The 27,634-nt window shown below is 43.2% G+C and overlaps 1 protein-coding gene across 1 annotated transcript in view; it reads left to right on the forward strand.

The window, feature by feature from the left end:
• Positions 1–27,634, forward strand: part of LOC120018563 (LIM domain kinase 1-like) — a 97,571-nt gene that overhangs the window by 59,896 nt on the left and 10,041 nt on the right. The window contains exons 3-8 of the mRNA XM_038961777.1: positions 20,684–20,793; positions 21,421–21,612; positions 23,893–23,998; positions 24,269–24,465; positions 26,709–26,898; positions 27,382–27,468. Of these exons, the coding sequence (XP_038817705.1) occupies positions 20,684–20,793; positions 21,421–21,612; positions 23,893–23,998; positions 24,269–24,465; positions 26,709–26,898; positions 27,382–27,468 (882 nt within the window). The remainder of the gene's footprint in view (positions 1–20,683; positions 20,794–21,420; positions 21,613–23,892; positions 23,999–24,268; positions 24,466–26,708; positions 26,899–27,381; positions 27,469–27,634) is intronic.

The raw sequence follows: 27,634 nt of genomic DNA on the forward strand, positions 1-27,634 counted from the left end.
ATGTTTTGTTCTATGTTGTCTTTTCTATGTGTTTGGCCGGGTGTGGTTCTCAATCAGAGGCAGCTGTCTATCGTTGTCTCTGATTGAGAACCATACTTAGGTAGCCTTTTCCCACCTGTGTTGGTGGGTAGTTGTTTTCTGTGTTGTGTGAGTGCCTGACAGAACTGTTGCGTTTTGTTCCACTTTTGTTTTTTGTTTCAGTGTTCAGGCTATATTAAAACATCATGAACACGTACCACGCTGCGCTTTGGTCTACTCCTTCTTCCTCAGACGAACGACGTTACAGAACTACCCACCACCAAAGGACCAAGCAGCGTGCTGTAATGGACTCCTGGACATGGGAGGAAATCCTGGACAGCACGGGACCCTGGGCACAGACGGGAGAGTATCGCCGTCCAAAAGAGGAGCTGGAGGCAGCTAAGGCGGAGTGACGACGCTACGAGGAGTTGGCTCGAGGAGGCGTGCACGAGAGGCAGTCCCAGACATTTTTGGGGGGGGGTACACGGGGAGATTGGCGGAGTCAGGTCTTAGACCTGAGCCAACTCCTCGTGTTTGCCGTGGGGAGAGATTGACCGGGCAGGCACCGTGTTATGCGGTGACACGTAAGGTGTTCCTAGTGCACACTCATAGCCCGGTGCGCTACATCGCAGCTCCTCGCATCGGCCGGGCTAGAGTGGGCATCGAGTCAGGAGGGATGGTGCCGGCTCAGCGCATCTGGCCTCCAGTATGTCTCCTCGGCCCGGGTTATCCTGCACCAGCCCTACGCACGGTGTCCCCGGTTCGCCAGCACAGCCCAGTGCGGCCTGTTCCAGCTCCCCGCACTTGCCGGGCTACAGGGGGTATCCAGCCAGGACGAGTTGCGCTAGCTCTGCGTCGAGACCGCCAGTGCACCTCCACGGCCCAGTGTAGCCGGTGCCTTGGCCAAGGAAGAGGCCTCCTGCATGTCTGTGCCTGTGCCTGTTCTAAGCCCTAACCCTCCTGCATGTCTCCCCAGCCTGGTGAGTCCAGTGCCTTCTCCCAGAGCCAGGCCTCCTGTGTGTCTCTCCACTCCAGTGATGATCCATGGCACGAAGCCTCCAGTGATGATCCATGACACGAAGCCTCCAGTGATGATCCATAGCAAGAAGCCTCCAGTGATGATCCGTGGCAAGAAGCCTCCAGTGATGATCCGTGGCAAGAAGCCTCCAGTGATGATCCATGGCACGAAGCCTCCAGTGATGATCCATGGCACGAAGCCTCCAGTGATGATCCATGGCACGAAGCCTCCAGTGATGATCCATGGCACGAAGCCTCCAGTGATGATCCATGGCACGAAGCCTCCAGTGATGATCCATGGTAAGAAGCCTCCAGTGATGATCCATGGCACGAAGCCTCCAGTGATGATCCATGGCACGAAGCCTCCAGTGATGATCCATGGTAAGAAGCCTCCAGTGATGATCCATGGCACGAAGCCTCCAGTGATGATCCATGGCACGAAGCCTCCAGTGATGATCCATGGCACGAAGCCTCCTGTGTGTCTCTCCACTCCAGCGACGATCCCCAGTCCGGAGCCTCCAGCGTCGATCCCCAGTCCGGAGCCTCCAGCGACGATCCCCAGTCCTGAGCCTCCAGCGATGATCCCCAGTCCGGAGCTGCCAGAGTCTCCCTCCTGTCCGGTGCTGCCAGAGTCTCCCTCCTGTCCGGTGCTGCCAGAGTCTCCCTCCTGTCCGGAGCTGCCAGAGTCTCCCTCCTGTCCGGAGCTGCCAGAGTCTCCCTCCTGTCCGGAGCTGCCAGAGTCTCCCTCCTGTCCGGAGCTGCCAGAGTCTCCCTCCTGTCCGGAGCTGCCAGAGTCTCCCTCCTGTCCGGAGCTGCCAGAGTCTCCCTCCTGTCCGGAGCTGCCAGAGTCGCCCTCCTGTCTGGGGCCCGCTGCGAGGGTCACCAGTCCAGGGTCGGCGGCGAGGGTCCCCGCTCCAGAGGCGCCACATAAGTGGGCCAAGCTTAAGGTGGAGCGGGGTCCACGTCCCGCACCAGAGCCGCCACCACGGAGAGATGCCCACCCAGACCCTCCCCTATAGGTTTAGGTTTAGGTCTCAGTTGTTGAATCTTTGGGGGGGGGGGGGGGGGGGGGGCCTGACAGAACTGTTGCGTTTTGTTCCACTTTTGTTTTTTGTTTCAGTGTTCAGGCTATATTAAAACATCATGAACACGTACCACGCTGCGCTTTGGTCTACTCCTTCTTCCTCAGACGAACAACGTTACATGGGCTTACTTGTGGTCAATTTGCTGGGTACAAATGTTTATAATTATGTTTCGGCAACCGACCATCTGCTCAGGCAAAAATTGTGGCTTAATCTAGTTGCCTACCCCTGCACTAGTGGGAGTGCATTCATGTTTTGTTGATGATTGTTTCAAGCACTTTCAATGCTCAACAAAAATGATGCCACACTTTGCAATATGCTTTAACTGCATTGCTGTTCATTCACCTCCGATTTTCTTTACATAGGTATTTTTCATTGGTAATCACTAGCTTCTAGTATTCACCACAGTTTCCTAGTACATAGTCAAATATGAATTATCAATAGACAGATTAAAGCTTCCGCTTAGAGTTCTTGGAAATATATCAGTCTACATTGTGAAAAATCCACGTGTGAGTGTAGCCTGTGACAAATAATGTTAATTGTGCGGTAACCATTTGTATTCTCCCCAGCAGTAGCATGTCACACTTTGAAATGTGGTATTTTACCGTCAAGCCATTTGAAGTGGGATTTCGCCTGGTTTCTCTCTTTAGTATGTCAAAAAGGGTGAAATATTACAGTGACTTAATCCATGTTTATGAGCTGTGGTATGCTCAGTATGCCATCAGGGTTTCCAGCCCAGGTAGATAAAAATGTAAATAGGTATTTTGTATTGCAAATCAGCCGTAGGCAGGCGGCATAGAGGCGGCATGAGTTTTAAGTTTGGGGAAGCTAATTCTCACCATGAAAATGCACCTTTAGTATAAAGCATTCCATGCATCGTTACATTTTCAGAGTTATGTTAGATAGCCTACTATTCCTAATGTGATGAGCAGATTAGATAGTCATAATTTAGGCTAATAATGCAACTCAACTGTTTGCAAAAAAGAGAGCGTAGAGTAGGCTATATATAGTGCCTTCAGAAAGTATTCAGACACACAGTAATGACTAAGTTAAAACGTGTATTTTGAAATGTAGGATATATATTGTAAATTAAATACAGAAATATTGAATTTAAATAAGTATTCACACCCCTGAGTTAATACTTTGTAGAAATACCTTTGGTAGCTATTACAGCTGTGAGTCAATTCTGGGTAAGTCTCTAAGAGCTTTCCACACCTGGATTGTGCAACGTTTGTTCATTATTCTTTTCAATATTCTTCAAGCTCTGTCCAATTGGTTGTTGATCTTTGCTAGATAACCATTTCCAAGTCCTGCCATGGATTTTCAAGTAGATTTAAGTCAAAACTGTAACTTGGCCACTCAGGAACATTCACTGTATTTTTGGTAAGCAACTCCAGTTTAGATTTGACCTTGTGTTTTAGGTTATTATCCTGCTGAAAGGTGAATTAATCTCCAAGTGTCTGGTGGAAAGCAGACTGAACTAGGTTTTCCTCTAGGATTTTGCCTACTTTGCTCCATTCCGTTTCTTTTTTATCCTGGAAATCTCCCCTGTCCTTAACGATTACAAGCATACGTAAAACATGATGCAGCCCCAACATAACACTTTGTATTCAGAACAAAAAGTTGGTTGCTTTGCCACATGTTTTGCAGTATTACTTCAGTGCCTTGTTGCAAACAGGATGCATGTTTTGGAATATTTTAATATATTCTTCTTTTCACTCAATTAGGTTAATATTGCGGAGCAACTACAATGTTGTTGATCAAATCTCAGATTTCTCCTATCACAGCCATTAAACTCTGTAACTGTTTTAAGTCACCTTTGGCCTCATGATGAAATACCTAAACGTTTTTTTTTACCCATCTGCTATTAGGTGCCCTTCTTTACGAGGCATTGGAAAATCTCCCTGGTCTTTGTGGTTGAATCGGTTTGAAATTCACTGCTCAATTGAGGGACCTCACAGATCATTGTATGTGTGGGGTACAGAAATTAGGTAGTCATTAAAAAATTATGTTAAACGCTATTATTGTACACACAGTGAGTCCATGCAACTTATTATGTGACTTGTTAATTAAGCAAATGTTTACTCTTGAGCATATTTAGGCTTGCCATTTAAAAAGCCTTGAATACCTATTGCCTCAAACATTGAATTTTCTTTTTTATTCATTTGTAAAAAATCCAAAAACATAATTCAACTTTGACGTTATTGTGAGTAGGCCAGCGACAAAAAATGTCAAGGCTGTAACACAACAAAATGTGGAAAAAGTTAGGTGGTGTGAGTACTTTCTGAACGCATTGTATAGGCTATATAATTAGGCTATATCATTTTGGCAAATTAATTCAATTTACTTCAGCGGAAGCTTAGCTAGCCTTATGGACGTGCTGCCTATGGCAGACGGTATGTCGGGTTGGTTGGGATTCTAGCCTGAATTGTAACATATCATTTTTCTTAGTGTAGAGTAAAGCTATTCTGTTGTATATCGATTCCTGTTTGAACCGACTAGCCTTCTAAACTCTCACCTTAGAATATCCTTTCTTTCACAATCTACTGAGACACCTCTAATTCACAACACTTTTCTTATCTGGCTTCCTCTTCCATATAATGTCTGTCTGATTTCATCTTTGATAGCAGGGTGGTGGTGGGAGAGTACATCTTGTGCTTGTTGTTAAACTGTAAGAATGAGTTGTTTGGGCACCAAGTTCAAATAAGGGTGATATATTGAGAAATATGTTAAAGATGACAACAACATTTGAGCCTGGTTGATTTCACATTGAGCCTGCTAAGTTTCTACATTAGAATGTGCTTTCTCTCTGCAATGTGTGAAGACATGATGTCACCTCCTTTCATTCCATGACCTCTGGGTCTGAAAAAAACTTCTCACCAGAAATAGATTAGTCTAGTCTGCCTCTTTCTTCTTTTACTCTCTGTCCTTTATTGTTGTCTTTGTTCAATCTCCCAGAAGCCTTTTCACTGGCGACCTTGACCTGACCTCTGGACAGAACAATCTCACCACACTAAGATTAGGATCACTCCTACCAAAATTTGACCACCGCTTTTAACCCAACCTCTCTGAAAGACACACATACATATTCACACACATACATAGGTTTTGGAGAGGTGCGGGGGGCTGCCACACTGGGCACCCGGGGAGCTGTTGTTGTGGGGAGTTTAAGTGCCTTGCTCAAGGGCACAACGGCAGGCAATGGCATGTAGGATTTGATACCTGCAACCCTCCAGTTGCCAGCTGACTTCCAAAAAGATTTTTCCCGTCTGACCCGGGATTTGAACTGGCAACCCTCCAGTTGCTGGCTCATCTCTCTAACCTCTAGGTTACCTACACTATCTCCAATAACACAGCCACCTTACTACACTGTTATGTAGCGTTTCTATTGGCTAAGGTGCCATTGATCAACCATTGTAATACTGTCTGGCACTCTATTTTTGCTTAATGTTCTATTTTTCTTCAGGGTCAGTCATTTCCAAGAGAAGACTGTATTGAAAAGTGATGCTGTTTGCTCTTGGAACCATCTGACCCTGAAGATAACTTTTTCAAAATGTTGTTACGTTACAGCCTTATTCAAAAATGTATTTATTTATTTTTTTAAATACTCAGCAATCTACACACAATACCCCATAATTACAAAGCGAAAACAGGTTTTTATAAATTTTAGCAAATATATAAAAATATAAAAAACTGAAATATCTTATTTACATAAGTATTCAGACCCTTTGCTATGAGACTCGAATTTGAGTTCAGGTGCATCCTGTTTCCATTGATCATCCTTGAGATGTTTCTACAACTTGATTGGAGTCCAAGCGTCAAGCGTCACGTCTGGAGGAAACCTAGCACCATCCCCACGGTGAAGCATGGGGGTGGCAGCATGGGGGTGGCAGCATCAGGCTGTGGGGATGTTTTTCAGCGGCAGGGACTGGGAGACTAGTCAGGATCGAAGCAATGATGAACGGAGCAAAGTACAGAGAGATCCTTGATGAAAACCTGCTCCATAGCGCTCAGGACCTCAGACTGGTGCGAAGGTTCACCTTCGAACAGGACAACAACCCTAAACACACAGCCAAGACAACGCAGGAGTGGCTTCGGGACAAGTCTCTGAATATCCTTGAGTGGGCCCAGCCAGAGCCCGGACTTGAACCTGATCAAACATCTCTGGAGAGACCTGAAAATAGCTGTGCAGCAACGCTCCGCATCCAACCTGACAGAGCTTGAGAGGATCTGCTAAGAAGAATGTGAGAAACTCCCCAAATACAGATGTGCCAAGCTTGTAGCATCATACCCAAGAAGACGTGAGGCTGTAGTTGCTGCCAAAGGTGCTTCAACAAAGTACTGAGTAAAGGGTCTGAATATTTAAAACTTCTTCTTAATAGGGGGCGCCATTTCCACTTTGGGAAAAAATAGTGCCCAAATTAAACGGCCTCGTACTCTGTTCTAGATCATATGATATGCATATTATTATTACTATTGGATAGAAAACACTCTGAAGTTTCTAAAAATGTTTGAATTATATCTGTGAGTAAAACAGAACTCATTTGGCAGGCAAACTTCCAAACAGGAAGTGAAAATTCTGAAATGGGTCTCTGTGAAAGGCTTCGCCTATTCAATTGCCTTGTATTTATGGATATGTATGCACTTCATACGCCTTCCACTAGATGTCAACAGGCAGTAGAACGTTGAATGAGGTGTCTAGCCTGATGTGGGACCGAATGAGAGCTTTTGGAGTGACAGGTCAGCCATATTGGCAGTATTTTGCTGCGCACCTGGGTGCACCATATCGTTGTCTGCAATGCCTTAGGTAGACACGAAGAAATGCTCCGTCTGGGACGTTATTGGATACATACGAGAAAAACATCCTAAAGATGGATTCTCAACTGAGTTTGACCAGTTTATTCGACTTTTATTATCAGTTTTTGAATTTTTCGTTCCATGCGTCAAACATTCATGGACACGTGAGCTCCACTATGCTAGCCAAAGTTGCTAATTCGAAAGAAGAAATGGACATTCTAAAACAAAACAACAATTTATTGTGGAACAAGGATTCCTGGCACTGCATTCTGATGAAAGTTCATCAAAGGTAAGAGAATATTTATGATGTTATTTCGTATTTTTGTTGAATATGTTGACTCCAACATGGCGGAGAATGGCTGAGCGCTGTCTCAGATTATTGTATGCTGTGCTTTTTACTAAAGTTATTTTTTTAAATCTAACACAGCGGTTGCATTAAGAACCAGTGTATCTTTAATTATATGTCCAACATGTATTTTTCAGCAAAGTTTATGATTTTTTCTGTTAGATTACGTGACTCTCTAAAATTTCTCCGGACAATTTGGAGCATTTTGGCGCCATGTTCACAATGTAAAACCAGGATTTGTAGCTATAAATATGCACATTTTCGAACAAAACATAAATGTATTGTATAACATGATGTTATAAGACTGTCATCTGATGAAGTTGTTCAAAGGTTAGTGATTATTTTTATCTCTATTTGTGGGTTTTGTCTTTGCTGTGAAAAAATGGCTGTGTTTTTTTGGATATGGTGGTGAGCTAACATAAATATATGTTGTGTTTTCGCTGTAAAACATTTTAAAAATCGGACATGTTGGCTGGATTCACAAGATGTTTATCTTTCATTTGCTGTATTGGACTTGTGATTTCATGAAATTATATTATATGATATTCCCTGTGGCGCTAGGCTAGGCTATGCTAGTCAGCGTTTCTGATGAGGAGGATCCCGGATCCGGGAGGGGGGGTCGGTAGAGGTTGTAAGTAAATGTGATATTTCATTTTTATTTTATATTAGCAAACATTTTTACAAATCTATTTTTGCTTTGTCATTATGGGGTATTGTGTGTAGATTGATGAGGGGGGGGGGGGGGAATATTTCATAAATTTTAGAATAAGGCTGTAACGTAACAAAATGTGGAAAAAATCAAGTGGTCTGATTACTTTCCGAAAGGCACTGTATATTGTTATTGCTTATGGTGAACCCTGTTTTGAGGTAATATGTTCAGTAACTCTAGCCACTCTTAGAGAGAGTTAGTGCTTGTTGTGGTCGCTTAGTTAGGAACAAATATATATTTTTTAATATCCTGGAGCAGACCTCTTTGACGTGCACACACACACACACACACACACACACACACACACACACACACACACACACACACACACACACACACACACACACATCCGTGCAAGAGTGTGTGTCATTTACACTCAACCCACAGCCGGGCTTCTGCAGTGCAATCTTAGTAATTAACCACCCACCCAGCGGAGGCCAGTAGAGTCCAAAGGGAATCAGAGATGGCAGCTAGAGCTCGCCCTTCCCTGCCCTGCCCCCTGCTACCCATTACCCAGAGTCCTCTACAGGGCCAGATGTGTCCCTCACATTTCCCTTACAGTGCAAAGAAACTACTGACGGCCGACCACGGTTCAGTCCAACTAAAACAGTCAGGCAATCACGTTATCACAAAGATGTCAGACCAATGGTGTTATAGATGGACGGACCTACTGACCGACCGAACCGAATGGCAGACAAGGTCAACTTCCTCTGCTACTTTTCATTCCCTGTGCCCTGGACATATGGCGTGATGCAGTCCAATCCCACACGCCCTCTCTTGGCATCAGGCCAGCCAAACAGGGCAGACTGCATTTCGTCAGCCCACAAAAAGCATCCTCTGAAAGAGTGTTTTGTTTGTTGGAGCCGGGATAGAGAAAGCACTCCAAAACCGTGTGATGCAATGTGGCTGTGACTCAGTCTGCTGATTGAAATGTTACATTGATTAGGTCGTTTTGGTCGGACAAGAGAACAGAATGAATAGAGACATTTCTCACCGTGCCTCTGCTTTCGGTAAGGTTTTCCTATAAGGAGTCCAGAGCCTCAGATCAATGTAAGCAGCCATAATGCCTCATTCAACCACTGTTTGTGGTTGGATTTGTGAACCAGTGCCACTCACCCTACATACAAGATTATATGGCCGTCTTGTACATTTTCAAGAAGCTTAACACTTGAACTTACATCTGTATGTAAGCCCTATCCTCTGTCAACCATGATCAAAGAATCCTCCTCATGTAGGATGAGCTCAAGTAATTTCACAGATGAAACCATTTCCTGTGTGCCCCCCCCCCCCCTCTCCCCCGCCACCTCTCTCTTTCTATCTCTCTGTTTTCGCCATTGACTTCTGCAGCCTTGATTAGATGAGTGGTCAGAGTTAGGGGCCAGTTATTTATAACGCCTGTTCTGTTCAAGGTGATTTATGACTTGGACACAGAGCCAAGTGCAGTAATTGAATCCACTGTCCTGCTGCCTCCCTCCCCATTGCCTCCCTTTCTCCTGCCTCCCTGGCTTCTACCTCCCTTACTGCTGACTACAGAAGAACCTCAGAGATAGTGTTTTTTGGACATTAGTTAGCAGTAAAGAATTGTGCCGTTTCTCAAACCGCTTAGGTTCATTTCTTCCACTCTGGTATAGTGTTGCCGTGTCCGGCGGGAGTAGGTAGGCTATGTCCCTGCAGGTATTCAAACGGGGTCGCCATGACCCAAAGGCAAGCATGCCAACCACAGCCCCAAGAGAATGAACTCCCTTGGGTGGTTAATAATGCATTTAAAGGCCAGGGTCATTTCAGTATTGTTATGAGTGGATGGATATTGGGAAATATACATATTTTCAAGAAACTTTACAGTACATGATATGTCCCTCCCTTTCACGGACAATCCCAGTTTAGCCACTTCTTATAACAACTCCCACTGATGTGAGACCACATTGTTTAGGTGGGAGTAGTGTTGTTTTCTAAATGTCTCATAATTGTCTCTATTGTCTGATTAGCCTTTGGTGACTGTTGGGAAAGACACTCACTTTCAGACATTAAGACTGTACGATTTTCAGTTTGTCACCATGGTGATTGAGCAATAGTCAGTGAACAAAATGTCAGATTCTGAAATTAGGGTGGGAGCTGGTTTGTTTGTGTCTGATCAGATATGCCTGGGAGTGAGTGTTGGGAAGTAGACTTGAGTGACTGTAAGGGTTTCAGCATGTCACCATAGAGGTTGAGCAACATTGGAAAGGTAGCAGGAATGTGTATGATTTACAGAAAGGGGGCTTACACTTCCTTCCTGCTAAGGTTTTAGTGAGATGGAATTTATTTACCGTGACCTGCCTGCCTAGTCTTGTTTGACTGCCTACAATGACTTAGTCAACATTTTCCATCCCACACCATAGAATGGAGAGATCTTTACATATTCACACGTATCCACGCATAACAATATGAACTTCAACCTGGTCTGACACTGATGAGCGTCTTGAAAACTCCATCATTTATAACATTTTGGTACCTTTTCAGATTCAATATTCTTTGCTTTTTAGTGGGGTTTTCCAATTCTATTATACTTGTGGTGGCATGTTCACATTCCTCCCCAATAGAAACCTCTATCTAATGACTTTTTGACCACTTCTGCTTTATTTAAAAATAGAAACCACCTCCATGGAAATTATTTTATTTCCCTGCTAGTGAAATTCTCCAAACATGGTGTGTTATGTGACTGCTTCTCAGTAGGTTGTCTTTGTTAGCTTCAAGCAGCTAAATGTTAGTCCTCCACGACTGATGTCTGTCCAAAGCAACATTTTGAAGAAGGAGAACACCGTCTGGCACTCGTCTCCTCCACCACTGTCTGCCTGTCTTCCCTCCTGATTTGTAGTGTTTCATTTTTTACTCCTTTCTAGGGAGGGGCAGAGAGGTGGACAAAGTTGAGAGAAAGAGGGAGAGACACAGAGAGAAAAAGTGAGTAGGGGAAAGAGAAATAGACAGAGAGATAATAAAGTGTGTGAGGAAGCAAATGAGCAGCAGGGAAAGTCATCCAGCCTGAAATAATGTATTAAGACCGCTGTCTGTCTGTGACTCTGTGGCACCTGGACAGGATCACTGATGCTATAGATCCCTAAATAACATGTAAACACGCCACTGCCACACCCTGGCCTGGCACTCCACAATGGTCACTGTGTTCAGGCAGTAATCACGTCATCATGTTATAGTGTGATGTGGTGATGCGTTGTGTTCCTCTGCTTCACATTTTATATTTCAAGAGCAGACAGTATTAACAATTACTGTATTCTTAAAGTCACAATCTGGGATATTTACAGTGCCTTCGGAAAGTATTCAGACCCCTTGACTTTTTCCACATTTTGTTACGTTACAGCCTTATTCTAAAATTGATTTTCTTTAAATTAAATCCTCAGCAATCTACACACAATACCCCATAATGACAAAGCGAAAACAGGTTTTTAGAATATTTTGCAAATTTATAAAAACAAAAACAGAAATACCTTGTTTACATAAGTATTCAGACCCTTTGCTATGAGACTCTAAATTTAGCTCAGGTGCATCCTGTTTCCATTGATCATCTTTGAGATGTTTCTACAACTTGATTGGAGTCCACCTGTAGTAAATTCAATTGATTGGACATGATTTGGAAAGGCGCACACACCTGTCTATATAAGGTCTCACAGTTGACAGTGCATGTCAGAGCAAAAACCAAGCCATGAGGTTGAAGGAATTGTCCGTAGAGCTCAGAGACAGGATTGTGTCGAGGCACAGATCTGGGGAAGGGTACCAAAAAATGTCTGCAGCATTGAAGGTCCCCAAGAACACAGTGGCCTCAATCGCTCTTAAATGGAAGAAGTTTGGAACCGCCAAGTCTCTTCCTAGAGCTGGCCGCCTGGTCAAACTGAGCAATCGGGGGAGAAGGGTCTTGGTCAGGGAAGTCACCAAGAACCCGATGGTCACTCTGACAGAGCTCTAGAGTTCCACTGTGGAGATGGGAGAACCTTCCAGAAGGACAACCATCTCTGCAGCACTCCACCAATCAGGCCTTTATGGTAGAGTGGCCAGACAGAAGCCACTCCTCAGTAAAAGGCACATGACAGCCCGCATGGAGTTTGCCAAAAGGCACCTAAAGACTCTCAGACCATGAGATACAAGATTTTCTGGTCTGATGCCACCAAGATTGAACTCTGTGGCTTGAATGCCAAAGAAGCATGGTGGTGGCAGCATCATGCTGTGGGGGTGTTTTTCAGTGGCAGGGACTGGGAGACAAGTCAGGATCGAGGCAAAGATGAACGGAGCAAAATACAGAGAAATCCTTGATGAAAACCTGCTCCAGAGGTCTCAGGACGTCAGACTGGGACGAAGGTTCACCTTCAAACAAGACAACGACCCTAAGCACACAGCCAAGACAACGCAGTAGTGGCTTCGGGACAAGTCTCTGAATATCCTTGAGTGGGCCCAGCCAGAGCCCGAACTTGAACTCGATCAAACATCTCTGTTGAGACCTGACAATAGCTGTGCAGAAACGCCCCCCATCCAACCTGACTGAGCTTGAGAGGATATGCAGAGAGGAATTGGAGAAATTCCCCAAATACAGGTGTGCCAAGCTTGTAGCGTCATACCCAAGAAGACTCAAGGCTGTAATCGCTCCCAAAGGTCCTTCAACAAAGTACTGAGTAAAGGGTCTGATTATTAGCAAACATTTCTAAAATCTTATTTTTGCTTTATCATTATGGGGTATTGTGTGTTGATTGATGATGAAAAAAAACGATTGAATCAATTTTAGAATAAGGCTGTAACCTAACAAAATGTGGAAAAGGTCAAGGGGTATGAATACTTTCCAAAGGCATTGTACAATGGCATTTCAATTAATGATATACATGTATCTGTTCCCTTATTTTGGCAGTTACCTGTAGGTTACCCATTGATTCTTGATGAACAAAGAATGTATAACTGCCTCATGAGCATAGTACAACTGTCTTACCCTATCATAGCCCCAAATATAAGATTGTATTACCTCATTATGGTGTTGACTTTTCTTCTTAGGTGTTTGCTGTTCCAGGTGGTTTGTACAGTATATTGTGTTTAGGTTTTAAAACGCATGTTTGAACTGTAATCTTTCAACGTGTGCTTTTACAGATGTAGGACCTTCATTTTATCACCGAGGAAATATCAAATGTCTATTGTAATTTTGAGGTTTAAAAAGGCTTCGGAAGTTTGTAGTTTGAAATTTGAAATTTCAGAGTTGATTTTCCCTTATGAAAAATGAATCAACCCCAACAAAAATGTCCATTCATTATAATCCACATAATAATTCACATTTCCTGTTGCTGCGGGATTCTTTTCCAGCTGTAGCAAACTGGCTCAAATTAAGATCCTACGTTTGTAGAATCAGTCTGTCATCCTCCCCACTAGTACAGTAAGCCCTCTAAAACAACCAATGTTGGATGACATGATGGTGTCGCATGAGGGCTTTGGCTAGCCCCCTTTTTTTATTTGACATTTCAGACAGAGGATTAAATATGATTGCCTGTCAGCTAGAGGAGCTTTGCAATCAGGGGAACTAGGGAAAGGGGGATGGGGAAGAGAGAGGGAGAAATATAGGAGGGGGTATTTTCAGAAGACATCAGAGGTGGGGAGGCCAGGCAGGAAACGATGAGGTCATAGAAACAGAAAGCGAGAGCGGCTGCCGCTTGTTAGAGTTAGAGAACGAGGGAGGGGGAAGAGCAGCCTGTGATGTCGTTTCTGAGATGAGCTCAGCGGCAAAGGCGTGGGCAGCTCCTCGCTCTCTCTCATTTGGCCGCTGCTTCTGTGTTGTGACAGCGGTGTGGGCTCACCAGAATGAACTAGTCTTGCCGGGAGTAGAGTGGACTGTATAGGAAAGCAGTAGCAGGCGGGAGGCTGCCATGGTGTCAGATTTATTTTTCTGGGGATTTTGCTGTCTCAAGCTGTGGAAAAGGGACAAAAAGGTAAAATGGCTTTCCCTCTGTAGACTGTGATTGAGTGAAAGGGCTTGGCTAGCTTCAGCCGGGTGACTAGCAGAGAGGCAGTCGGGCTGTCTCAAATGGCTTGTGTTGAGTGGGCAGGCTTGATTTTGCTGCGTTTGTGCTTTAGGTCTCTCTCTATTGCATGGTTTTAGTAGAAATAGAACATCAGTATTGATATTGTATCGTTCCATAAAATTATGTTGTTAAGAGATATGTTCATGTTGAAAGGGTTGCAATGATCTCTAAGAAACTGGGTCTATGAAATACATTTTTTGTTTGTTTCATGAAATAGAAATGAGCCGGGGCAGGCACATGGTCTATATTTAGAGTAGGTTCTGCCATGAGCCCCAGCTACAGTAGGCTAGGCTTGTTAAAGCTTGATTGTAATGCTGAGATGACTGCAGCCCTGCACTGTATATATGCACAGTATAAACACACATGATCATGTACACACAAGTGTGTGCTTCTACCGGATGTCCACCTATCTATCAGATGGAACTCAACACTTCATTGACTGACCATGAGGTATCATGCTGATTCCATTAACAGCAGTTCTAAAGCAGCCATAGCTCATCATGATGGTGTTGATGCTACAGGATGGTCTTAACATGCTGTTGATGCTACTGGATGGCCTTAACATGCTGTTGATGCTACTGGATGGCCTTAACATGCTGTTGATGCTACAGGATGGCCTTAACATGCTGTTGATGCTACAGGATGGCCTTAACATGCTGTTGATGCTACAGGATGGCCTTAACATGCTGTTGATGCTACAGGATGGCCTTAACATTCTGTTGGCTAAGTGGTAGGCAGGGGTTTTCCAATGAACAGGCTTGAATTCTAGCCCTGTTTGGGGCTGCTGGGTGCTGTTTCTGCCACTTGGTCTCGTCTAATCATATTTTCCCAGTTTATTCTTTCTAAGTGAGTCGGAATCAGAAACAAAATGAAAGCCTGTGTTGACACATGAGATCTAAGTAGGAAAGAAGGCAGTGAACGGGGGAAGCCTAATGGTGATTGGAGGCACTATCTAGAACCATAATGTGATTTTTTGGCTGTCCCCATATGATAACTCTTTGAATAACCCTTTTTGGTTCCTTGTAGTGTCTTTCTACAGAGGGTTCTACCTGGAACCAAAAAGGTTTATCCTATTTGGATAGCCGAATAACACATTATGGTTCTAGATAGCACCTCCAATCACCATTAGGCTTCCCCCATTCACTGCCTTCTTTCCTACTTAGATCTCATTTGGCAACACAGGCTTTGTGTTGCCTGTGTATCCTATCCATACATATGTCCTTTTTCTACTCAAGATCCAGGCCATGCTCCACTTCTCTTCTCTCCACAGTTTTGGTTTGGAAATTGAAAAGCAAAATTTCATTCCATGATGAATTGATTTAAATGCAGGTTTCTATATTATAGATGTTCTACCCATCTGTTGTATTGAGATTTGACTGATCCTGATCCCTCAGCACCTCAGGAAATGGATTTAGAATGTGGAATCCCCCATGAAGCATTTTTGGAATTTGACCTAGAATTAACTCTCATGGAGTATCTATTACCTGCTGAATGTGCTGCTGATTTAATCAATTCCTGATGTCAACATCAGCTTGTGTAGCATGACAAGTACTCATTTTCCATCATAGTTCTTGTGTGAATGCTTGGTGGAGGTTTATTGGTTTTATGTGTACTTGGCAGTCTCAGTAGGCCTCAACAACAGAACATGTTGACGCCCTGAGCTAAACTATTGCAACAGTTCCATTGAACCTCAATAGGTCACTGGAATAGCTAGTCATCTCCAGGTTTCCCATAAAGTAGTTAGTTACACCAACCGGATCCCCTCTGTGCCAGCTCTGCATCACCTCAAGGTGCTGTGTGTTAGAATTAGGTCACTGTTACAGATTTATCCTGCCTGGGATGGGTTAGTGAAGTCATGGCGGTGTGTGTGCAATGTTTATATCAGATTAACTGACAACGTGCGTGTGTAGTGTTTATACCAGGCTAACTGACGTAAGGGGTCATACCCTATGTTGCTAGTGTTTATAGTCCCCATGACCCTCCACACATGGTCCATATCACTAAATCGGCAAGACCCTTTACAGGCCCACAATGCATCAGTATAACTGGAAGTTGTCAAGAGAATTATGTTCTCGATGTTCATAAACCAATTCAATTAAACTACTCAGTCTGCTAATCAGGATTTGTAAGATACTGATTGAAATGAAAAAATAATCAATAAGGTTTATTCACGAGAGCGCTGGTTAGTTGTACAAAACCATTCATTTTATACTAGCTCCTTACGCACATACTCTTGCACACAAACAGAATTCATACGCACATACATTTGCACACAAACAGTAGGTGTCCTACGCACATACTGTCCTGCTACCCAGCTGACAAAGATTAGTGGAGTCCGTGAGAATCACTCCCAGTCCTCCCTCAAGATAGGGAGACCCTGGGAAGTACTCTCAGTGGCCCCCCAGCCAAGGTCGGCACCGAATCTTGCTCAGACAGTCTGTGTTTTAGACACTGTAGAGACATATTGTTTTACTGACTAAAACTACACACATCATTAATTATAACTTTATGATTCTAGTCAATTTCATACAATTATATGGTTTCAGGGTGGAGTATTCTAATCATTCATTTAAACATATAAATTCCAACAACAGAAGTCCATACAGGAAACAGAAGTCAACAACCGGCTAAAGTTCCAATATCCACCACACTAATAAGCAATGTAGTGGGCAATGGGCAAGCATTCTAAATGGTATGCTAGTATGGATATTAGAATATACTGTAGCATTGGCTCCAATTCCCCTAGTTTACAAGGTTGGACTCAACCTTTTAGAATGAATCCTAAAAAAACTAAGATGCAATAGTTTTGGGAACTGAAAATGACCTAAACTCAATATGGAGAATTCCCCCTCATCTGTTGTTTACACCAGAGAACCTGAGAGTATCATAGTGACACCAGAGGGTCATAAATACCTCTGATTGGTCCAACAGGGGCCATACACATTCCATAGGCTGTCTGAAAACACACACACCACTAAACGGATTAGCCTCCCAACTTATTGGTCGTTACACTTAAAGTTTATATATTTGTTGTATACATGAGTAGTTTCAGGCAGGTTCCTGCTTTCTATTTTGAGATGAGTTACATTTCTCACCACTGTATCTTCATCACAAGTCCCCAGCTGGTGCAGTTAGTGTTCATTATAGGAGCTCACCATGGTAACAGACCAACACACTGTTTCCAGATGCTTCTCCATGGCGACCGACCCAGTTCTTCCTGGGTACTGTCCGCCCCCTCACTGTTACCAAAGGAAACTTGCTGATAATTTGGATTGTTGTCACAGAGGTCCTGTGTGCGCCACATGCCAAGCCACACTGCTCTCTTATGCACACACATACGCATGACTACAGAGGGCGGGGGAGAGACCAGCTGTGGGTAGTTACAGTATGTGCTGTAAGTTATCCCCGCTCATTTGTAAATGGAAGATTTTTAACCAATGTTTTGGGCAGGTTTCTTGGAATTTCCAGATCAGGTGGTCTCATGCCACATAGTTTCGTTCTGAGTAATTGTAAATGAACTAAGTTAGCAGTGACAGAAAGATAATAGAACATTCCACCCATAAGAGACGTACAGGGCTATTGTTAGCGTCTCTATCTTTTCTTTCTCTCTCTTTTTCTCTCTCTTTCTGCTCTGTTTTTTTTTTGTGTGTGTGCGGCAGTAGCAGCTGTCAGTTGTCAGATGTGGTTGGAGAGATGTGTTTGTGTGTAGGAAAGAAGTGTCGGGGGTCGACAAATGGCAGCAGCCACAGTGTCCGAGTGGCAGGCGTCACACTGTCTCTTCCTCTACGTCCAGATGTTCTTCCTCTCCTCCACGCGGGGGCTCACACCTGAGACTGGCCACTGCCTGCTACACACACACACACAATTCTACAGTGTTAAATCAACACTGATAGTGTTAAATGTGTCACTGGTCCAGTGTCTATACAGGCCCACACTTTGCAGTGTTAAATTAACACACCGCTTAGTGTATTTGTTCATGACAAAGACATGGTTATTGCATTCATCCATTTTCAGTTCAGTGGCCTCCACTAAGTGAGATCCTAAGTGAATATATTGTCAGAAAAAAAGTATTATTTAACTAAATACAACAAGTATTTAATAAGGCCTTATTTTGAGGGCCTAGTTTTACCCTATACAGTGGCCTGAAACTCATGGTTTTCAGGCCTGCAAGTCACATTATGATGTGACTAATTCTGTAATTCCTATTGGAATCCAACCCGAGTGGGAATATCCAACATGAATGCCGCAACCTGTATTCAGAATGACTGCCGGGTTGGGAAGATTAAGATATGAGACTACCTAAACTATCTAAACTGGAACAACCATTTCAATAAATCAAGTCAAATAAAATGTTATTTGTCACATGCGCCGAATACTTACAAGCCCTTAACCAACAATGCAGTTTTAAGAAAATACCTAAAAAACAAAGTAAGAGATAAGAATAGCAAATAATTAATAAGCAGGGCGCACCGGTGCACCGGCAATGCAAATAGTCTGGGTAGCCATTTTATTAGCTGTTAGTCTTATGGCTTGGGGGTAGAAGCTATTTAGGAGCCTCTTGGACCTACACTTGGCAATAAAGTAATAGATTGGATTAGTTTAGAAAAATGTATGTTATTTATATTTGAGTAGCATATGATCAATCAATCAATATCCATGCAAAAACATAGATATTGAAACAAGCAATTCAAAAAATCTACCTGCAATAGAGCATGCTGGGAAATATGCTAATGTTGGCCGTGCTTTTGGTTTAACACTGGTTAACACCAACACTGGGGTTCACTTACAGAGTTAATTCAACACCTGAATCACCACTAGAAATGTTACTGAAAAATCAACGCTAGGTAACGCTGGCCAATGTTCTGTGCAGACGCACACACACACAAACACATGCATATTCTACTATTTTACTTTACTCTATATCATACCTTAACACAAGGATAGCATGGTTGACATTACAGCGTATGCTTATTCATTATCAACTAGAAGACATTTTGACCCCTATCTTTCATCATTCATTGTACTTCAATTATAATTCATTGTACTTCGTTATAATTTCACCTCCTCCCCCTGAGTGCCTGTGATGTGGTGTTTACACACACTGTGATCATAACTGACATAAAGAACTCAGACACTTATCATTGTTTACAGCCCATGTTTTACCCTCCCTACTCTACTGCAAAATACAGTGACTGTGACTCACCAAGCCCCTGAGGCTGCTTCTCTTTACCAACTCATTCTGTGTTCCATCTGCTCCAGAGCTAATGGAAGCCAATTACACAGTCATTACCTTCTCTCTTCTCATTCACTATCTGAGTCCATCTGCTCTGTTAACATGAACAACCAGGATTCAAAAGGTACACAATTAGGTCAGGGAGTCAACCTATTTCTCCCATTTCTCTCTCTCCCATTTCTCTCTCTCTCTCTCTCTCTCTCTCTCTCTCTCTGGTTTCCATGGGAACGCTCCCTGGGGGGCAGGGTAGACACAGGGCTGTAGATTTTATTGATTACCAGGAATTTAGTTTTTTCTGTTTTATCTATATTGTCGACCACTGTGCCACTCTTAAAGGGAATTGCTAGTGCCACATGTACATTTTTATGAGGCTTGCAGCAGTGGAAGCCTCGAAGGGCTCAGCAGGGGGGTATTTTCCAAACTCATAAGAGCAGTATTATTTTAAAGTTTCCTTAATAGTGTCTGAAAAATCCCCCCTTGAATTGTTCTTCTTTTTTTCCCCTTCATATTTCATAGATTACTATTCTTTGTTCATCCCAGAAAACTGAAAACTCCCCCCCAGTGGAATTTGAATTGCAGATCATTGCAGTTCTTGAGTGCCTCTGATCAGAGCAGAGCGAGAGAGAGAGAGGTCTTCAACCTCTGTCTCTGAGGAGCTATGAGGTCACCAGTTTCTTGTTTAAATAAAGCCCTGCTAGACCTGTCCAACCAGCGATGTTGGTCATTTGCATTTAAGGTAATTTTACCTGGGGGGATTTTATGTATAGATTAGCATTCCATGTGTAAATCAGCCTCTAGTGGGAATCTGACATCTTTCAATCGATTACCAGTAAACCCTGTGCCAAAAGCTTTCTCAAGTGGGACCATTTTAGACCAATTTGCCTGGTTACTACGTTAAGCATCTATAAGGAGCATGTGTGAATGTGGTATCTGTTCGTTTACAAATCTGGTACTGGTCGGTAATTTAACTCTGGCTGTTACATTAATCTGGTCGTTGGTTGTGCTGTTTTTGGCCGTTATTCAATTATCAGCTCTATGCTTCTGCCAGTGATTGGATAGCGCTAGATAGAAACTAACCGGAAGCTAATAACGATGATATCAACCACAGCAATCTAGCCCTACTTGCACTGGTTAACCTGCATCTGCCCTAGTTTGTTGCTCTGTTTATTGCTGGTTTTGTGATGTGATGCATCTACTGACCTGAACAAGTAGTGAACTTGTAGTTGACTTGTAGTATATTCTCTTTGCTTTGTTTGACCTTCCGTTGTGTTTTGTAGATTTCTCTTTGCCTTGCTTTTCCGTCTTGGTCAGGTGGTCATTGCAAGAGAATAATTTGGATCGCAATTGACCAACCTGCTGAAATAAAGGTTGTGTTATTTAGCTGACTCTTAACCCTACCTAAGAATCCAACCTAACTCTCCCTCTGTGTGTGTCCTCCAGGTCGCAGGGGAACAGAAGTACCATCCAGAATGCTTCACCTGTCTGAACTGCAGAGCCTTCATTGGAGACGGAGACACCTATGCACTGGTGGAGAGGTCCAAACTATACTGGTACATTATAACGATCATAAAATGTATTTATAAAATGGTCTTCATACATAATAGTAGGGTGTAGAGATTCAGCAGACTCAAGGGAAGGGCATTATTTATCATCGAGATGAGAGGTTATAATTTGTTCATAACGTTATTACAGTAACACCATTGCTGTGCAGCCTGGCCACTGTAGCCTAAAGCAGAACTAGAAATGTGGAAATAACAGTAGTGGTGGATAGAAAAACAACTGACATGAGGTGAGGAAGTGGGTACTGTATGACACACACACACTGACACGAGGAGGGAGGAAGGGATGTTGAAATACAAAGCAGTCATTGTGCTGTCAGCTCTGAATGGAAGTGTGTGTGTGATGGGAGGCTGACTAGATCATTATTCTGCCACTTGACATTCTGGCACGATGTTAAAATATTATTTAATTCTATCAGGTGATGCACACAGAAATGTAAATTGTCACTTATGTCCAAAATAAAATGTGTAATATGCGTACATGACATTGTGTAAGAACAAATCACATTTGCATTCCTATTTCTCCGTATTAATATTGCTTTACGGATATTCGTACACTTTTCTGTTCTATCTATGCTGACCTCCCCCTGCCTCTCTCTCCCCTTTCTCCCTCAACAGTGGCCTCTGTTACTACCGGACCATCGTGACGCCGGTGTCCCTGCCAGACTCACCATGCGCCAGGATTCCCCACACGGTGACCCTGGTGTCCATCCCAGCCTCCAAAGACGGGCGGAGAGGGATCTCAGTCGCCATCAACCAGCCTGTCAGCCCCAACGGCTACGGCCCCGAACGCACTGTCAGGGTATCACAGTGAGTATAGAGAAAGGGTGGGGGTGTAGGAGTGATGGTGGGTTGAGATATGGTGGGAAAGGGAGAGAGATGGAAAAGAGTATTCCTTATCTCAGTGGGACTTCCTGGTTTAATTAACTATTGAATAGAATTGTAATAAATACACCAAGGGAGGGATGGAGTGGGGGAGGGAAGGGGGATGGAGTGGGGGAGGGAAGGGGGATGGAGTGGGGGAGGGAAGGGGGGTGGAGTGGGGGAGGGAGGGAGGGAGATGGATCGGGAGGCTAACGGAAGGATGGGAGATGACTGAATGGGAGACATGGAAGTCAGAGACTCAGCATGGAAGGCTCAGAATGGAAGTGAGGGAAAATGAGGACATTGTTATTTAAATCAAGTGTAGATTAAATACTATACCCATGTCCTTGTACAACAAAAGGGATGGAAAGGATCTAGCAGTGTGTATGTACGCTGTTCTGTCTTCTATCTTTCCAGTGGACCAGTATACCATTCTGTACATGCTAGATTTTCTAAAGTCTCACATTGTCATACTTCCTAGACTTATGATGTAATCACTCGGCTAATGGACTGGGAGAAAGATGGATATCGAGGTTAAATCTACAGTTGAAGTCGGAAGTTTACATACACTTAGGTTGGAGTCATTAAAACTTGTTTTTCAACCACTCCACACATTTCTTGTGAACAAATTATAGTTTTGACAAGTCGGTTAGGACATCTACTTTGTGCATGACACGTAATTTTTCCAACAATTGTTTACAGACAGATTATTTCACTTATAATTTAAGGTATCACAATTCCAGTGGGTCAGAAGTTTACATACACTAATTTGACTGTGCCTTTTTAAATAGCTTGGAACATTCCAGAAAATGATGTCATGGCTTTAGAAGCTTCTGATAGGCTAATTGACATCATTTGAGTCAATTGGAGGTGTACCTGTGGATGTATTTCAAGGCCTACCTTCAAACTCAGTGCCTCTTTGCTTGACATCATGGGAAAATCAAAAGAAATCAGCAAAGACCTGAGAATTTTTTTTGTAGACCTCCACAAGTCTGGTTCATCCTTGGGAGCAATTTCCAAATGCCTGAAGGTACCACGTTCATCTGTACAAACAATAGTACGCAAGTATAAACACCATGGGACCACGCAGCCATCATACCGCTCAGGAAGGAGACACGTTGTGTCTCCTCGAGATGAATGTACTTTGGTGCGAAAAGTGCAACTCAATCCCAGAACAACAGCAAAGGACCTTGTGAAGATGCTGGAGGAAACAGGTACAAAAGTATCTATATCCACAGTAAAATGAGTCTTATATCGACATAACCTGAAAGGCCGCTCAGCAAGGAAGAAGCCACTGCTCCAAAACCGCCATTAAAAAGCCAGACTATAGTTTGCAACTGCACATGGGAACAAAGATCGTACTTTTTGGAGAAATGTCCTCTGGTCTGATGGGGAAAAAAATAGAACTGTTTGGTCATAATGACCATCATTATGTTTGGAGGAAAAAGGGGGAGACTTGCAAGTTGAAGAACACCATCCCAACCGTGAAGCACGGGGGTGGCAGCATCATGTTGTGGGGGTGCTTTGCTGCAGGAGGGACTGGTGCACTTCACAAAATAGATGGCATCATGAGGAATTAAAGTTATGTGGATATATTGAAGCAACATCTCAAGACATCAGTCAGGAAGTTAAAGCTTGGTCGCAAATGGGTCTTCCAAATGGACAATGACCCCAAGCACACTTCCAAAGTTGTGACAAAATGGCTTAAGGACAACAAAGTCAAGGTATTGGAGTGGCCATCACAAAGCCCTGACCTCAATCCCATAGAAAATTTGTGGGCAGAACTGAAAAAGCGTGTGCGAGCAAGGAGGCCTACATACCTGACTCAGTTACACCAGCTCTGTCAGGAGGAATGGGTGAAAATTTACCCAACTTATTGTGGGAAGCTTGTGGAAGGCTACCCGAAACGTTTGACCCAAGTTAAACAATTTAAAGGCAATGCTACCAAATACTAATTGAGTGAATGTAAACTTCTGACCCACTGGAAATGTGATGAAAGAAAAAAAAAAAGCTGAAAAAATCATTCTCACTACTATTATTCTGACATTTCACATTCTTAAAATAAAGTGGGGATTCTAACTGACCTAAAACAGGGAATTTTTACTTGGATAAAATGTCAGGAATTGTGAAAAACTGAGTTAAATGTACTTGGCTAAGGTGTATGTAAACTTCCGACTTCAACTCTATTTACAACTGCTTATCGCTGTTCTCTCATTCCTTCTCCAGGGTGGACTCTGAGTTGATCAGTCCAGATGTGAAGAACTCCATACATGTCGGAGACCGGATCCTGGAGATCAACGGAACACCCATCAGGAATGTTCCTCTCGATGAGGTAACCTAACTGACATCTCTTTACTTGTGTTGCTGATAGACATCAATGACATTGATTTTAGATGTTAATGAAATTTGAGTCTTGATGTTACAAGATCCAAGTTTAAGTCCTTACTTTTGTTTAATCTACTGCATCAGAGCATGGAGTTGATAGACACTAAGGGGAAACATCAACACTCTACTACATGTTATGCTATATGCTATTCTACATTCTATATGTTATGCTACATGCTAATGCTACACTGATCATATTTTTCCTCCGCTCCACCAGATTGACCTGCTCATCCAGGAGACCAGTCGTCTGCTCCAGCTGACCATAGAGCACGACCCCCACGACCAGGGGGGTTTAGAGGGTGAGACAGTGGGCGGACCCCTGACCACCCCCCTGTCTGACGGTCCAAGCCCCATCCTCCCCATCACTCAGCCCCCACACCCAGATATCAACAACCTGCGCTCACGCATGATCACGTAAGGACTAATCTCTGTGACATTTACAGGCGCACAAATACAGGCTGTTGTAGTCATGGTGTTTTGTTTTATTTGAACCTCAAATACAGTATGAATAGAAAAGGAAAGAATTACGCAACAAAATACAGATTTATATGAAATCTTCAACTAAATGAGATGTATACATAAATAAAAGCATTCAACGTGTACTCAACACATTTTAGACATACAGTACCAGTCAAAAGTTTGGACACACCTACTCATTCAAGGGTTTTTCTTTATTTTTACTATTTTCTACATTGTAGAATAATAGTGAAGACACCATTCTGTATACATCTGGCCCTTCTTTGGACACTGTGTTAACTAACTTCCAAACGAGCTTCAATGCCATACAACACTCCTTCCGTGGCCTCCAACTGCTCTTAAACGCTAGTAAAACCAAATGCATGCTTTTCAACCGTTCGGTGCCTGCACCCACCCGCCCGACTAGCATCACTACTCTGGACGGTTCTGACTTAGAATATGTGGACAACTACAAATACCTAGGTGTCTGGCTAGACTGTAAACTCTCCTTCCAGACTCATATTATACATCTCCAATCCAAAATTAAATATAGAATCAGCTTCCTATTTTGCAACAAAGCCTCCTTCACTCACGCCACCAAACATACCCTCGTAAAACTGACTATCCTACATCGACTTCGGCGATGTCATTTACAAAATAGCTTCCAATACTCTACTCAGCAAACTGGATGCAGTCTATCACAGTGCCATCCGTTTTGTCACCAATGCCCCTTATACCACCCACCACTGCGACCTGTATGCTCTAGTCGGCTGGCCCTTGCTACATATTCGTCGCCAGACCCACTGGCTCCAGGTCATCTATAAGTCTATGCTAGGCAAAGCTCCGCCTTATCTCAGCTCACTGGTCACAATAACCACACCCACCCGTAGCACGCCCTCCAGCAGGTATATCTCACTGGTCATCCCCAAAGCCAGCACCTCCTTTGGTCGCCTTTCCTTCCAGTTCTCTGCTGCCAATGACTGAAACGAGTTGCAAAAATCGCTGAAGCTGGAGACTTATATTTCCCCCACTAACTTTAAACATCAGCTATCTGAGCAGCTAACCGATCGTTGCAGCTGTACATAGCCCATCTGTAAGTAGCCCACCCAATCTACCTACCTCATCCCCATATTGTTTTTATTTACTTTTCTGCTCTTTTGCACACCAGTATTTCTACTTGCACATCACCATTTGCTCATCTATCACTCCAGTGTTAATTTTCTAAATTGTAATTACTTTGCCACTATGGCCTATTTATTGCCTTACCTCCTCACGCCATTTGCACACACTGTATACAGTATAGACTTTCTTTTTTTTCTATTGTGTTATTAACTTTAACTGTACGCTTGTTTATTCCATGTGTAACTCTTTGTTGTTGTTTGTGTCGCCAGGTCGCAGTTGTAAATGAGAACTTGTTCTCAACTAACTTACCTGGTTAAATAAAGGTGAAATAAAAAATAATCATAAATAAATAAAACTATGAAATAACACATATGGAATCATGTAGTAATCAAAAAAGTGTTAAACAAATCAAAATATATTTTAGATTCTTCAAAGTAGACACCTTTGCCTTGATGACAGCTTTGCGCACTATTGGCATTCTCTCAACCAGCTTCATGAGGTAGTTACCTGGAATGCATTTCAATTAACAGGTGTGCCTTGTTCAACCTTAATTTGTGGAATTTCTTTCCTTCTTAATGCGTTTGAGCCAATCAGTTGTGTTGTGACATGGTAGGGGTTATATACAGAAGATCGCCCTATTTGGTAAAATACCAAGTCCATATTATGGTAAGAACAGCTCAAATAAGCAAACAGAAACGACAGTCCATTATTACGTTATTGAAGGTCAGTCAATCCGGAAAATTTCAAGGAACTTCAGTTCTTCAGTGAAATGGATGAGCAATTACATATGTAACTGCAGTCATGCTGTCGCTCCCATTTCCTAATTAGTCTATAACAACAATTGCTGCTAGAATGGTGCCTTATGACAGGGTTGGCAGTACCATTTAACACTGTGAAACACAATATGGATGCGCGTCAGTTATACTGTGAGACTGACTGATGATTGCTTCTCCACCTGTTCCATCTTTCTCTCTTTTTCCTTCTCTCTGCCTCTCACTCACTCCCTCGCTCTTATTTTATCTCTTTCTCCCTCTCTCTTTCTCTGTTTCTCTATCTTCCTCTCGGCCCTCTCTCTCCAGGCGAAGCTACAGTATTGATAAGTCTCCGTGCTCCAGTAACGCAGCGTCCCCTCTCTCTCAGAGGAAGGACTTTAACCGCTCCGAGTCACTGCGGGTTGTCTCCAACAGTCGAATGCACCGGATCTTCCGGCCCTCAGACCTCATCCATGGAGAGGTGCTCGGAAAAGGCTGCTTTGGACAGGCCATCAAGGTAAACACACCAACCTCTACACACTCTGGTTTTGATTTGTTGACTGATGACTTGGGTATGACGTGGCCATTGTCTGTTCAACTGTCCTCTTTGTTAAAGATGACCTTGGAAAAGCAACTCATTTTGGGGGACAGTTCCAACACCTTAAAAATCACACTTCACACTACTAAATGTGTGTCAAATATTACTGCGTAGGAGCAATATATTCTGTATTCAAAAGTTCCAGAAGATGGCAGCATTGAGATGTTTTACAGAATGTACAGTAGCCTATATGTCTGCATCTGCTGCTTGGAAGATGCATTCAAGCAGGGAGCAAATATCAGCTTTGAGAGGGGGACAACATATATCCAGAGTTTTTATACCTTAACAGTTCTTAACAAATTCCCAGACGTTGCCTGTTGGGGTGAAATTAGCTTTGAACGGAAAGTGTCCCCATGCCCTGTGGCGCAGGCTGATGACATCACGCTGTGTGTGTTTCTGCAGGTGACCCACAGAGAGACAGGGGAGGTGATGGTGATGAAGGAGTTGATTCGTTTTGATGACGAGACACAGATGACATTCCTAAAAGAGGTGGGTGACATTACTCTATTTGACCCTTGACTTCTTTTGCCTTTGTTGATGTGTCACCATCAGGGTTCAACGGGATCAATTCAGGAGATACATTCATATTCTAAATTCAATTTGCTTAAGAATGATTTCAGAAGATTTTAAATTGGTCTTATATATTAACGGTTTA

This window comes from Salvelinus namaycush, chromosome 23 (assembly GCF_016432855.1).
Source record: "Salvelinus namaycush isolate Seneca chromosome 23, SaNama_1.0, whole genome shotgun sequence".
In the NCBI taxonomy this organism is placed as follows: domain Eukaryota; kingdom Metazoa; phylum Chordata; class Actinopteri; order Salmoniformes; family Salmonidae; genus Salvelinus; species Salvelinus namaycush.